Below are 14,835 nucleotides of genomic sequence, written 5' to 3'. Positions count from 1 at the left end.
TGAAAAACCGAGCTGAACTATGTATTGAGATGCATATTATATTGTCTCAGAGAGAGATACACAACTCTAAAGTCCATTATTTTATCTTTTTTAATTATATATATCATTATCAGTATTACTCAGCCCACAGACTGCACATCAAAGTCATCAGACAATTAAGTTTGTACATCCTAAAAACAGGCGTCCATTCACATCTTCAGAAATGTATTACCATAAAAAAAAAAACATGAAATGAAGGAAAGCAGGAAACGAAAGCGTCCCTTAGCGACGCTCCATCGTCACCAAGTGCACGTTTCCTGCTTTCCAATTCGCTTTGCGATCATTTCCATCCTCATTCCCATCCCCACCCCACACATCCATTTCCCAATGAAGATAACATGAAGTACAAGCAACGCCCACCTCATCACAACAGCGGGATCAGGACTGCCATGTGATTGGTCAGTTTGCATGGCCCCACCCCTTACCCATCAGTCCTTTTCAGGCTGTTTCCGTCCATCATATTTCCCTTGCGGATTTTTTTTTCTTACAATTCTCACATTTTCTAAGAGCGGATGTTCTTTATACAGCAGAGGCATCCAGGAGCTTCAAGAGTTTATTTTTATTTTTGTGAGTTTTCTCACGGGATTGTAAAGAAAATAAAAGGAGAGGAAGATCGTATCTCGCAACAGTTTCACACCAGTCTGTCTGTGGTTCCACATCCAGATGTTAAGCAGCTTTCCAGATGTGTACAAGCACTCAAAAACACACCCACCCACACACACACACACACACACACACACACACACACACACACACACACACACACACACACACACACACACACCCTTATGGGGGAACTAGAGTGACATTGTAATTTGAAAACGTAAATGAAAAATCAGTAAACAGGCCGATGTGACTCAGTGAGGGAAATTTCAATTCCCAATGCTGCCACCCCTACCCCCACCCGCATAAACACACACACACACACACACACACACACACACACACACACACAAATCAGACTGAAACGTTCATAGCACAGCAAAATGTAAACTTCACACACACACACACACACACACACACACCCTGCTTTGGCGCACAGAACACACACCCACACGAATTCCAAACCCATAATCCAGGAATGCCTCTACACCTAACCCCGCCCCCACTCACACCCCCATTTCCAAACAAGGACAACATGAAGCACAAGCAACGCCCATCTAATCAGCATATTCCACAATTGGCACGGCCATCCGATTGGTTTCGTTTGGCCCCGCCCCTCTCCAGCTGTGAGCCCTTTGTCCATCTTCCTGTTGGACAGGTATATCAGAGGAACACAGGAGAACCCCGAAGACTCGAGACTCCTGGGGACAAAGATCCAGCATCGGTCACTAAAATGAGGGGCAGTTAGTGGGTAGTACAGTTGCTAGCTAGTATCGCAGGCAAGGGGATTGTGGGATACGTGTGAAAGTAACACTCGACGGTGTGTTCTGTTCTTCTATTTGGTTTCCGCGTTGCCATCACTGCAGGTTTGATCCAATCTGATCGAATAAATAGGACTGATTGTTTTATTTGGTTACATCAGTGTCCAGATAGCCAGGTGTAGGTCCATAAAGTGCCCTTAGAGAGAGAGAGAGAGAGAGAGAGAGAGAGAGAGAGAGAATATTGGTTTTAGATACGCAGAGGTCTTGGTTGTCTATCAGTATAAATGATGTGTAATGTACTGATCTGTGAATGCTCTTGAAAAATCTCACCTTTCTCAGCAGTAGTAAGAGGGAATGGAGGTCAGTCAGAAGGATGCTCTGGGCAGGAGCGGTTGATCTCAAACCACGTGTCTATACAGCTACACACACACACACAGATAGGTTGGTTAATATTGAAAATAAACACATATTTCCCTTTTTAAACAAATATGCTTAATACTACTTTATTACAACAACAAGAACAACAACAAAAAGAAGAGGAGGAACAACGAGAAGAAAATAATAGGGTAAATTTAAACTACAGTTCTTGTACCATTTTCACTGTACAATGTGTGTTAATCATTCTCTGCCCTTTACCAGCGCCTGTTCCTGACCACAGCACTGCTACATTTACATTTATGGCAGTTGACAGGCGCCCTTATCCAGAGCGACTTACAGAAGTGCTTTGAAGTCTCAATGAATACATCCTGATACTGGTTCGCTAGCTTTTTTGTGCTAATATAAGTACTTTAGGAAGAGGTAGGTCTTTAGACGTCATCTGAAGACTGCCAGTGACTCAACTGTTTGGACATCTAGGGGAAGTTCATTCCACCACCTAGGTGCCGGAACAGAGAAGTGTCTTGATGCATGCCTTCCTTGTATCCTGAGAGATGGTGGGACCAGTCGAGCAGTGCTAGAGGATCGGAGGGGGCATGGTGCAGTGTGGGATGTGATAAGTGCTTTGAGGTAAGTGGGTGCTGGTCTGTTGGCTTTGTAGGTAATCATTGGTGGTTTAAATCTGATGCAGGCAGCTACAGGAAGCCAGTGGAGGGAGCGTAGCAATGGGGTGGTGTGGGAGAACTTAGGAAGGTTGAAAACCAGTTGTCCAGCTGCATTTTGGATCAGTTGCAGAGGTCAGTGGCACTCAGAGGCAGACCTGCCAGAAGCGAGTTGCAGTAGTCCAGTCTTGAAATGACAAGGGACTGAACAAGCACCTGGATGAATCCTTCTGATGTTATAAAGGAGAAATCGGCATGAGTGTGTCAGATTAGGAACGTGAGAGGAAAAGGACAGTTGACCGTCCATGGTTACCCCAAGCACGCAGTAACTGGAGGTGAGATCACAGAGTTGTTCCGGGAGATCGCAAGATCCTGACATGGGGATGAATCACCTGGGATGTTCAGTTTTGCTGGGAATGAGTTTCAGCTGATGAGCTGTCATCCAAGATGAGATGTCTGCCAGACATGCTGAGATCTGAGCGGAAACATGAGTGTCTGAGGGAGGGAAGGAGAAGATGAGTTGAGTGTCATCCACATAGCAGTGGTATGAAAACCCATGCGAGGATATGACCGCACCAAGAGATCGAGTATAGAGGGAGAACAGGAGAGGACCAAGTACTGAGATTTGTGGGACACCAGTGGAGAGTCTGCGGGGAGCAGATGTGGATCCCCTCCATGTCACTTGATATGACCGACCTTCCAGGTAGGTCTTGGAGATTACTTGATGGAGATTTTTGGTAAGAAGCCACCACCAGGGTCAGAGTCAGTACTGTAATATCATCTGGCCAGTCATGATCCTATAGTAATCCCCTTCTACTGACTGAGGGTGAGGGTGAGGAGGAGCAGACAACATGGCGCTACAGTCAGTAACTGTAGCTGAGGTAAATGTGGCTAGATAGAAGTAGCACTACACAAGAATGAATATGTTATCTGGAAAAAAAGTTCACACAACTGGAGAGGAGAAAAAGTACAGGGATTAGTATTTCATGCTTATGTTTACCTTTTGTGATAGATGCAGAGGCACGGCAGTCTGGCAATGGTGTCTCCCTGTTGCAGCTCCTCCAGACAGATCACACACTCTCCTGCGTCTCTTGCCAGCACGTCATCTACACACACACACACACACACACACACACACACACACACACCTCTTTTAGTTACATTTAGGTTGGGAGATCAGATGAGCGGTTGTTCTGTAACCTTGTCAGTTTATTAACAGTCTACCAAATGTGTCTGTTTAAGATACAGAATTATTCTTCACCTAGTCCTGACAGATCAGAGAGAAACCCCTGAATAAATTCCTGCAGGCTGCAATCTGTGATAAAGAGTCATGTACATTACTGCAAAAGGCCAAATTAGATCAATGTCACATGCCCGCATCCCTCAGGCCTTTTTCCAAATGAAACCAAACACAGCTGACCGTATACACAGTGACCAGCGGAAAAAGGTTAGCAGAAGGTTACCATGCCACCCTCTGCGCTTTAATTACACACGTCATGATCAGTTAATTTCATCATGATCACTATTATCGGCTGAATCGCAGTGTGTGGGTGTATGTGAGAGCTGAACTGAGACTGTGCTGACAGCAGGAGGCAGTGTGGAGAACAATCCTGTATCTTCATAGACCCCCGTGTGGTGAAGAGAACGAGTACTTGTCCTCAGACGCATGTCGAAACCTGCAGTTCTTTTGCTCTAAGCTGATATCTGAGGACAGGCGTGCACACACACACACACACCCACACACACACACACACACACCCACACACCCACCAGACGCTGTCTCCATCACTACTGGTAAACATGTTTTTGCAAAGCCAGGAAACATACAAGAACAACGACCCACACCACATACCACACATTCTCTTTATAAGGACTCACCACTTCCCTTGGAAACACCTGTGTGGCTTTTTGTGTGTGTGTGTATGTGTGTGTGTGTGTGTGTGTGTGTGTGTGTGTGTATATATATATATATGTGTGTGTGTGTGTAACTATTGACAGACCAGGTTAGAATTAGGCTAACAGCTAATGCAGCCTAGAGGAATTCTATATTTGGAAGTTAAGTCACTAGCTAACAGTAAATGCTATCAGCACAGCCTTCTGAAATGTTACACACACACACACACACACACGCGCGCAAACACATACACACAATTTCCTAAAATTGGCAGAATCTCATCTGTACTGTTCTTACTTCTGAGGTCAGTGGTACAGTATGCCGTCTTTACACACTTTATTAAAGAGAAAGAAAGAAAGAGAGAGAGAGGGCATTTGAGGTTATGGGACAAAGATGGAGGGTGAGAAAGATAGATACGGGGTGAGAGAGAGAGAGAGAGGTATGGGGCAGGGAGAGAGACAGAGAAGGAGAGAGAGGGAGAGAGCACTCAAAGTAAAGGAGGACAGACAGAAGACAGAGAGAGAGAGAGAGAGAGAGAGAATGTACGTGAATGAGAGAGCTCTTAAGGTAAAGGATTAAGGCAAATATAGACAGACAGACAGATGGATGGACAGATGGACAGACAGATAATAGGGGTGGAACACAATACCATTATCTGTATCCGTTTAATGCTCAAAATATTCATATCTTTTTCAGTTTAAAACCAGACGTGTGTGGTCTATACCTGATTTTGTTTATGTTAACCTTATCACTATGCCCTAAAAACAATAGGAAACAGAAGACAGTTTCTTTCACAAATTATAACAAATAGCAATTTGCAGAACATAACCATATTCAACTCTGCAACCTGACGTCCTGTTGAAGTTTCTCCTGTCTAATGTGACTGAGTAAGAAAGCTACCTATGCTTCAAAACAACAATCCCTTTCCCAAACTAACAAACTCTTACTTAGGCTACAGTTGACAACAACAGCTATCTAATAATATTTTACTGGATTTACTTCAGAATGAATGTACAAGTTTTACGACTGAGCAGCGGCTCAATATACTGTATGAACGCACAGTCTTTTGGTTTGTACAAAAATATGGTAGAAATATGGTTTTATTTTGGAGCTCAGTAAGCAGTGCTTAGGTCGGGCTAAAACCGAATAGTACACATCCTGTTCATATAATGTTAATGAACTTGGTATTTGTTCTGTGATCAGCGTTTCCAGGTTCCATTACAATGTCCACATACTGCAAATCAGAAATATACACCACTGCTAACTTGTGTCCCTGAAAAGACTGAGAAAAGGAAGAACAATGCGTCTACCTTTTCCAGTGTCTGGCTAGTTTCATGCCTTTTTGTGTGGCTTTTGAGTTGTGGTGGGAATTTCCTGAAACCTGGCAACCTTCCCCATGAGTTTCAGCAATCTATTCTCTAAGCTCCACATTAAAGTAAAAACTTGTTTAGTTTCGTCCTGCAGGATCCTGATGCACATGCTTATTCTGAAGCTTTCTGGCAAGCTTCCTAAAAAAAAAATAAATAAAATACTCTGCCTACTGATTGATCTGTATTCATTTAGGATGTATTATCTGTGCAAATCAAATAATGAATTAGTATTCAGTTACACCACTGAGAAAAAGAGAGAGAGAGAGAGAAACGGGGGGTGGGGGTTAATGTAAGGCACTTTAGGGTAAAGTGGGGGAAGATAATGAGCAAGTTATACATACATTGTTGGAAAGATAGATAGATAGATAGATAGATAGATAGATGGCAGGAGAGGTACAGGCCAATAGGGATTAATAACCAGAGAAATATATATGCATCTGAAAATGCCCTTTTAATAAGAAAACAATACCTACAAAAGTGACAGTGGATCATGTGCCAATCCGGGGCCAATCACGGGACGATAAATATCAGTGTTTTTATGTAGCTCCATTTCCTCTATCACTTCAACTAAAATGTTTTTCAGATATATGTGGCCATGGAAAGTGTTTTTATAAAGCATTTTTGGTCATGAAGTGCTGTTTTAGTGACTAAAGTCCACAAAACAAAAGGCATTAGTGAGAGATGTAAGGGCAGTTGAGCTGAAAGGGACAGGAGACAGATGGAGAGTGAGAGAGGTACACACTGTTAGAAAGACAACTACAGTTCACATGAGCAAGCAACAAAGCTAGAGGAAGTCAGTTATTTCCTGTGTAGATGAGCAGCGGCCAGACACCAATCATCCGAAATGAGATTTTCTCAAATTTATGCAAATTAGTAAGTAAAGGAACAATTCAGGTTGATTGGCTCCAGAAAATTCCTCCTCCTATATACTAATCCAATATGGAATTCCACTTTAACAGCGTTTTGTGCACAAAAATGAAGGAAAAACCTATAACTATGGTTTCATCTCACACACAGAGAAGTGAAGAGGTGATGCACACACTGGCTTGAGCTTGCTATCATCTTGAAGCCTGTGACTTAGCTGTGTATCAGGCTGTAGACAGATAGATAGATAGTGTGTGTGTGTGTGTTTTTCAGTCCTTTCAGTCATTTCCTTTCCTGGATGTGAATGTGAATCAGGAAGTGTGTAATGAAGAACTGACTGGAAAGCAGCAGTCCTATCCTGATGGAGTTCCTCCTGCTCAGAAGTTGCATGTGTTTACATACGCTGTTGGTTTGATGTCACACACTCCTGATACGTCGAGTGCAGCTACAACAGTTTTACAAGAGTGATCATTTTTGTTACATTATTAATCCCAGGAGTGTTTGATTCACTCACAAACTGAGCCCCTGTGTGTGTGTGTGTGTGTGTTCTGAAAAGCCCAGGTAAGCTGACCAGTGCACGATATCTCTTAAAAACATAATTTACATTTAGCTACTAGAGTGAGAAGAGAAACTAGAAGCAGAGAGAGAAAGAGAGAGAGAGAAAGAGGGAGAGGAAGCGAAGGAGAGAGAGAGAGAAAGAGGGAGAGGAAGCGAAGGAGAGAGAGAGAGAAAGAGGGAGGGTAAACAGGGGGAGAGAGAAACAGATGGAGAGAGAGACAGAAAGAGAGAAACGAGTGCAAGAAAAGGAGAGAGAGAGACAGAGCGAGAGATACAGACAGACAGACAGAGACACATGGGGAGAAAGTATATGAAAAGGAGAGTATAAGAGAGAGAAAGACAGATTGAGACAGACAGAGAAGTGAGTACAGACACACAGAGAGAGTGAGATAGAAAGAGAAAGAGATATGGGGAGAAACAGTAATAGGCAAACAGATAGAGAGAAAGATAAAGACAGAGACAGATAGAGAAAGAGAGAGAACGAAAGAGACAGAGAGGGGACAGACAGAAAGAGACAGGAGGGAGAAAGTTCAATAAAGGAAACGGAGAGAGGGAGACAGAGAGACAGACAGACAGACAGACATATATTGATTACGAGAGAGAGAGAGTCATGGAGAGTTTGGACTCATCTACTGTAGTTCACAAATGTAATCAGTTGTAAATTCATTTTAAATAAACATCCCTCCTACTTTGTAACCATGACAACAAGCAGAAATAAGAGTTTAGGCTAGGCCTATATATGCTTCACTACTGATGTCACTAATGTGGAATTAAATGGAAAAAAAACTGTTTATGTAGAAAGAAATGATTTATATGGGCACGGGTCTCAGTGCTTGCACTCGTTTTAATTTAAAGCGACGAGAACAAAATGAGCCGTTAAGACGTAACCACTGCAACAGCTGTAGAACACTTGACTACACGTGTGTTTATATAAACACCAAATTTATTTTATATAGTGATCCTCCGTCATGAGGAAGCTAAACACACAAAGCCACACCATGTTTAATCAGTTGTCAGTAGGAGTGGTTTAGGTGAGAAACACCCTGATACCTAAAAAAAAAAAAAACAGACTTCACTTCACCTCCGTCATTCTGTGATATCAGGACATTTCATCAGCGTCGTCTCAAACCTAGAGTAGAACTGATCAAATCGACAGTGTGCCTGGTTAGCGCTGCGTTGTAAGAGCTGTGTGATGTTAATGAACGTCGCAGGGTCTCACCGCTCTGTTTAACTTTTATTTCTTTATTTCTATTTAAACTTCTTGCTTTCCTCAGCAGCATAAAAGAAGAAGTGAGAATTTACTGGCGTGTGTCTCTACTTATTGTAAATAGATGTACAAATGTAGGGCATTTGTGAATTTACTGGAGTGTGTGTGTGTGTGTGTGTGTGTGTGTGTGTGTGTGTGTGTGTGTGTGTGTGTGTGTATAAGAGCTGACTGAAACAGAGCAGAGGCCTCAGATACACAGCATGTTAAGACTTGCTTCATTCCATCAACATCATCAATAAAGCCTGGGGTGTTAGACACACAGACACACACAGATACACTCAAATACACATAGATACACACAGATACACAAAATCATGACTTTAAGGGGATTTTCTATGGACTGGTGTCCAAAAACAGCACAGTATCCTCACAATTAGTCATGGGCTGATAGTAAATGCTCATATCATGATAACTGTCTAACATTTTATCACAATACTATCACAATATGGTGTTTTAAAAACAGTTTAACTGAAAGTGAATCCTGGAAGCGCTACACTCAGTCTGCCACGTTTTTTCAACGCCTTCCCTAAGATGTGAGCAGTGTGATTTGTCCTTTCAGGACAGCTGTCCTTGCCCAGTGTTCTAAATGGTACTGACTTTATCTCAAGAGCAGAAAACGCTGCCAAAAATAATAACCATCCGTCTAAAGCTTGAGAGTATCGTACCTCGCGTATCACACAATAAATGAAGAGGGTCGTCAGATTTAGCCGTACTGAGCCGAGCTTACTAGCATGAGCTGTACCATTCTCAGGTGGATCTTCACCTTGTTCATTTCCTAAACTATGTGCTGAATATGTAGCCTGCTCTCTGCTGATCCATCACTGGTGCACAATGTTCCACCTGGATCACACTTGAGCCTACTTTTTGAAGAAAGCTATACATTCACCTGACTTGCCTTTTTCTTTCTTTTTTACTTGTTTATATTCAGGCACTGTTAAAAATACAGGCCATAGACGAATAAAGCCCGCCTGCAACCTAACACATGAAAAAGAAAACACATACATTATTATATTTCACATCCTTAATGAGTATTTGACTTGTCTTGGTGATGCACAGAGGGCAGTCTTATCTCAATTGGCTTCTTCCTTGCTTTTCACCGCACAAACTCATTGACCAGCTCGACAAAGTCCAGCTCTTGAACACACTCAGACTCAATATCCAGCAGTGGCCACATGCTGAGCCATGTTCAGCACCATTTTAGTTTGGAGGTTGTTTTTTTTAAATCTGACCCATGTGGGCTTGTCTTTCATTTTTTAAACTATTGACACACTTATTGTGGGTTTACAGTTATCCATAGTTCCCATATCTGCTTATCTAGCTCCAATTAAGTCAACCAAGCTGACAGCTCATTGGTTAAAATTCAAAACCACACACCAATAACATTTCAGAATTTATTTCAGGTTCTGTGATTTTTACATCAAGTGGCTCGTGCTATGCATAGTGTCGTGTGTGACGGTGAAGTGGCCAGGACCCCAGTGCCCAGTAGTTCTGGTCAGTAATCTGTCCCTGAACAATATCTATAACTAAAGCTTACACGAATTAATGTGATTCACAAACATCCTCAACCTGAAATCCATTGCCTGTGGTCCCATCTGACCCCAAACAATTTCTTGGCATGCTTGCTTTCAGGCTCTGCCTCTGTCCAGCCAATATACACATAATGTAATGCATATCAGTCAATATGCAGCTAATTCAGAAATGAGGTTACTGGCAACAAAATCAATGTAGAGGGAAAAAAACTTTTGCAGATTTTTTAAAAACCACAATAGGGTTTTTATACCACACCATTCTGCACCACAAACATCAGAGAAAGTATTAGATGGAGAGAGAGAGTGAGGAACGGGAAGAGGGAGCACAGAAAGAGGAAGAAGAAAAAGAGACTGAAACAGAAATAGGGAAGTGTTAATAATAAGTATACACTGTATCAGCAGAGATTGTTTTTTGCAAAACTACAGATTTTATGTAGCATATACACCGATCAGTCATAACATTAAAACTACTGACAGGTGAGGTGAATAACACTGATTATCTCATTACAATGGCACCTGTCAAGGGGTGGGATATACCAGTCAGCAAGTCAAGTTCTCAAAGTTGATGTGTTGGAAGCAGGAAAAATGGGCAAGCGTAAGGATCTGAGCAACTTCGACAAGGGCCAAATTGTGATGGCTAGACGACTGGGTCAGAGCATCTCCAGAATGGCAGGTCTTGTGGGGTATTCCCGGTATGCAGTGGTTAGTACCTACCAAACGTGGTCCAAGGAAGGACACCCAGTGAACCGGCGACAGGTGCATGGGCTCACTGATGTGCATGGGGGCGAGGACCAGCCCGTCTGGTCCGATCCCACAGAAGAGCTTCTGTAGTACAAATTGCTAAAAAAAAGTTAAAGCTGGCTATGACAGAAAGGTGTCAGAACACACAGTGCATCGCAGCTTGCTGCATATGGGGCTGTGTAGCTGCAGACCTTTCAGACTGCCCATGCTGACCCCTGTCCACCGCCAAAAGCGCCTACAATGTGCACATGAGCATCAGAACTTGACCATGGGGTAATGGAAGAAGGTGGTCTGGTCTGCTGAATCACACTTTCTTTTACATCATGTGGACAGATGGATGGGTGCATGTGCATAACTTACCTGGGGAAGAGATGGCACCAGGATGCACTATGGGAAGAAGGCAAGCCGGCGGAAGCAGTTTGATGCTCTGGGCAACGTTCTGCTGGGAAACCTTGGGTCCTACCATTCATGTGGATGTTACACGTACCACCTACCTAAACACTGTTGCAGACCAAGTACACCCCTTCATGGCAACGGTATTCTTAATGGCAGTGGCCTCTTTCAGCAAGACAATGCACCCTACCACACTGGAATGGTTTGAGGAACATAAAGAGTTCAAGGTGTTGACTTGGGCTCCAAATTCCCCAGATCTCAGTCCGATAGAGCGTCTGTAGGATGTGCTGAACAAACAAGTTTGATCCATGTAGCCCCCACCTTGCAACTTACAGGACTTAAAGGACCTGCTGCTAAAGCACCAGGGGGACCTACACAATATTAAAAGGTGGTTTTAATGTTATGGCTGATCAGTGTATGTTTACATGTAACGCTTTTCACACAACACATTACTCGTTTTGAATCTCGCCACCTCCTGCACTATACACATACTACGCAGAACGATGGTAGAATGATTTTTACTAATCTACTAATTTTTAATTAATAACCGTGCATAGAAGACTGTGTGGAAAAACTGATGAAACCAAGCAAAACAAAGCTGTCATGTAGGTAAACTCCTCTGCTGTAAGTAACATTTAAACATTAAACATTTTGACTGAAAATAAAGACATCTGACAGACTTGAATACCTTTTACGTGTGACGCGAGGACAGTTCATAGCCCAAACGCTGGACAGTGACTTCTTGACGTTTTGGATAGATAATGTATCTTTCATTTGGCCATACCTGATCAGGATAATTCAGCGCAATGTTATAAACAGGGGTTTAATATATTGTCATGGCCATGTGTAGAGAAGGCTGCCAGTGTAGGCTTATTTTTAGGAAACGTTTATGTTTCCATTATGACCAAATTATCCCATTCAGAAGGTGGCATAAGCACAGCTGTCTTCTAAGGTTGTTTCCTTTGGACAAATTGGAAGAAGCATAACAGTCCTTTTTGGAAAAGACAATCCTATAATTCTGTTAATCAAACAAGATTTCTACAAATCAAACCGTAAACAGAACTAGCAAAATCTTATGTAATATAGCATAGTAAAATATTAGACAATCATCGTAATCTGCTATTTTTAAATCACATGCCCAAGGGAAATGAAGAGAATGAAATAAAGAGAGAGAAACAGAGAGACAGGGACGGAGGGGATGACTGGGGGTCATTCAGAGTTTACAGACACAGGAGCTTATCAATGAGTCACGTAAGAGACGGAAAAAGAGACATCATTAACAGAGGACTGAAATAGAAAGATGGATGAGCAGAGTGGTGGCAAGTGGAAAGCGTACAGGACGTGGGGTGCACTGAGAGGTGTGACTTACCGTTGTAGGAGAGGCGGGGCTTACTGAGACACATGATGAAGTGAACCTCCATTTCATTGGACGCCACTGACTTGGAGCAAACAGGACACTTGAAGCCTGAAAGACACAGACAGGAGCGTGTAAGAGCTGATTGCTAGACAGGGTATGCTGTCAATCAAACTGCACAGCCAATCAGAAATCAAACTCTGGTCCCGCTGTGTTTAAAGACTGTTTTTAGTGACATTTTTTTGGAATCTATGTCCATGTTAAAGTAACACATGCACACAATTTTCCACTTTAGCCAGGGCATAATTGTGTTTTCAGTTTATACTGGCATCACGGCTAATTATGCTAACAAACAAGGAAAGCATAAACAGTAATACATAAACAGTTTTATTCACTCATCTGTAATCTATCCCGGAGCCAGTCCAGGGTGTGAGGCCATGAATTGGATCCATGGATCCATACACCTTGGATCAGACCTCAATTCCATCGCATGGCACTATCCACAAACAAATTCACACACTCATTCACAACTTGGGGCAATTTAGAGCAGTCAATCCACCCTCTACCTGAGACTGATGCTTTTGTGGAGTGATACATTTTGCACAAAGTGATTTTTGCTTAATCATGGCTGCTCTGATGTTTTTAGCAATGCAACTTCATTTTTGTCCATTTTATGATACAGTATCAGAACAAGAACAAGTATATTAAAATCCTTGCTGCTGCTGAGGATGGCCCCATATGGACAGCCTAAGGATACATGAGATTACTGTGGATGGTAGCACTCAGAAACCATGAAGATGGCTTTGGACTGCAATCGCAATGACAGCTTTAGGACTTCCATTGCCACGAACAGTTCTGCACTCAAGTCTCCATCAGTGAACAGTTGATAACTTCAACAAAATAGGTTTCATGTTAAAACTATAATGAATTTCCTGGTTACACACAGTTATAGACGGGAATTATTTATAATCGCACTACCTAGTATCACCCAGATGAGGATGGGTTCCCTTTTGAGTCTGGTTTGTTTCTCATGTCGTCTCAGGGAGTTCTTCCTTGCCACCGTCGCCTCTGGTTGCTCATTAGGGATAAATTTATAAATTTAAAATTTATATCAGGAATTTCTCTATTTCTGTGAAGCTACTTTGTGCCAATGTCCATTGTTAAATGTGCTATACATATAAATGTATAAATATAAACGTACAACCCGACACATTTTGATGCGAGTGTGTGATTTAGTTATGCAGTTTGCACTGTGAGTCTACAAGCTTCCCTTAATTATTAACAGCATTAACCCATCGTTCCATGGTCTACATTTGGAAAATGGTGTACTTTTCATTTCTATCTTTTTTAATTATTATTTTTTCTTCATTTTTCCCTCAATTTGGTCATTTGTCAAATTGCCACCCACTAGCTCACTGTATCACAGGACAGCTACCATATAGGGGCTGTGAAGGCTAACATGTGCTTCCTCCGGAAAAAGCCAGTAGTCACATCTTTTCGAGCTGCTGCTCGTGCTGCGTCACAGGACAGCTGAACAAGTGCTAACTTCCACATCCATGAGCTCACAGATGCCCACGCACTGATTGATAGGGGAGAGAGTAATGCCATCCCTCCCACCCAGAGAGCAGGGTCAACTGCGCTCTCTTGGACTCCTGGCTGTGGCATTGTCAAAATTCAAACTCCTGACAATAGAGTGAATGCTTTTCTGTTGCACCACTCCGGAGCCTGTACATTTCATTTCTAGCCAAGCTGCTCCTTTGAGGATCGTTTCATTACTTTAACAGGACGGCACTGAGCTCACAGTCAATAACACAGCCAATAATCACACCCAACCTTCTCTCAGTCTGCACAGGCAATCGAATCCGAAAGCACAAAACTGACATCAGGTTTGTCGTAAAAGGACAATCTGCAACAACGCCCCTGTTTCAAGGAATTCTCACAAATTACTTGGAATTGCAGTTAATACCAAGATTTTCATCTTCCCTTACGACACATTAACTGCTGAACTAGGTTAACGTGTCTGTTTTAAACGTCTCATCTCACTGACAGGAGCAGGAGTGACGTACTTGAGTAGATTAAGTGTGTCAACTGCGCAACAGGTGTTCAAATGTGTCAACTCTGGTTTTGTTCCAGCAGCACAGCGAGCCTGCAACACGCTGATATGACAGTCACCTGGAACATCAAACCCATCAACACTCTGTCACTCAGCAGTCGGTCAGGAAGTCAGGAACGCCTGCGTGACATATTGTGTGTTCATTATACAGTAGCTGAAACAATTAATTTTGGTCGTATATTAATGCAGGACAATCTTTAGCTATGACACATTGCAGGTTCTCCAGTTTATTTTTAACTTCCTGAGAGTTCCTCTTCACAATATTCGCAGTATCACATGGACTTAATGATTCCAATAAATGCACTCTTGTTC

General features: G+C 42.4%; 1 protein-coding gene across 1 annotated transcript in view; it reads right to left on the bottom strand.

Moving 5' to 3' along the window:
• Window positions 1–72: 72 nt before the first annotated feature.
• znrf1 (zinc and ring finger 1) overlaps window positions 73–14,835 on the bottom strand; it is a 48,720-nt gene continuing 33,957 nt past the window's right edge. Inside the window, exons 2-5 of the mRNA XM_026946477.3 lie at window positions 12,426–12,521; window positions 3,441–3,546; window positions 1,734–1,822; window positions 73–1,599 (exon numbers count right to left, since the gene is read on the bottom strand). Of these exons, the coding sequence (XP_026802278.1) occupies window positions 1,765–1,822; window positions 3,441–3,546; window positions 12,426–12,521 (260 nt within the window). The 3' untranslated portion in view covers window positions 73–1,599; window positions 1,734–1,764. The remainder of the gene's footprint in view (window positions 1,600–1,733; window positions 1,823–3,440; window positions 3,547–12,425; window positions 12,522–14,835) is intronic.

Source organism: Pangasianodon hypophthalmus, chromosome 7, assembly GCF_027358585.1.
Source record: "Pangasianodon hypophthalmus isolate fPanHyp1 chromosome 7, fPanHyp1.pri, whole genome shotgun sequence".
In the NCBI taxonomy this organism is placed as follows: Eukaryota; Metazoa; Chordata; class Actinopteri; order Siluriformes; family Pangasiidae; genus Pangasianodon; species Pangasianodon hypophthalmus.
This window is presented reverse-complemented; position numbering and strand designations above follow the sequence as displayed.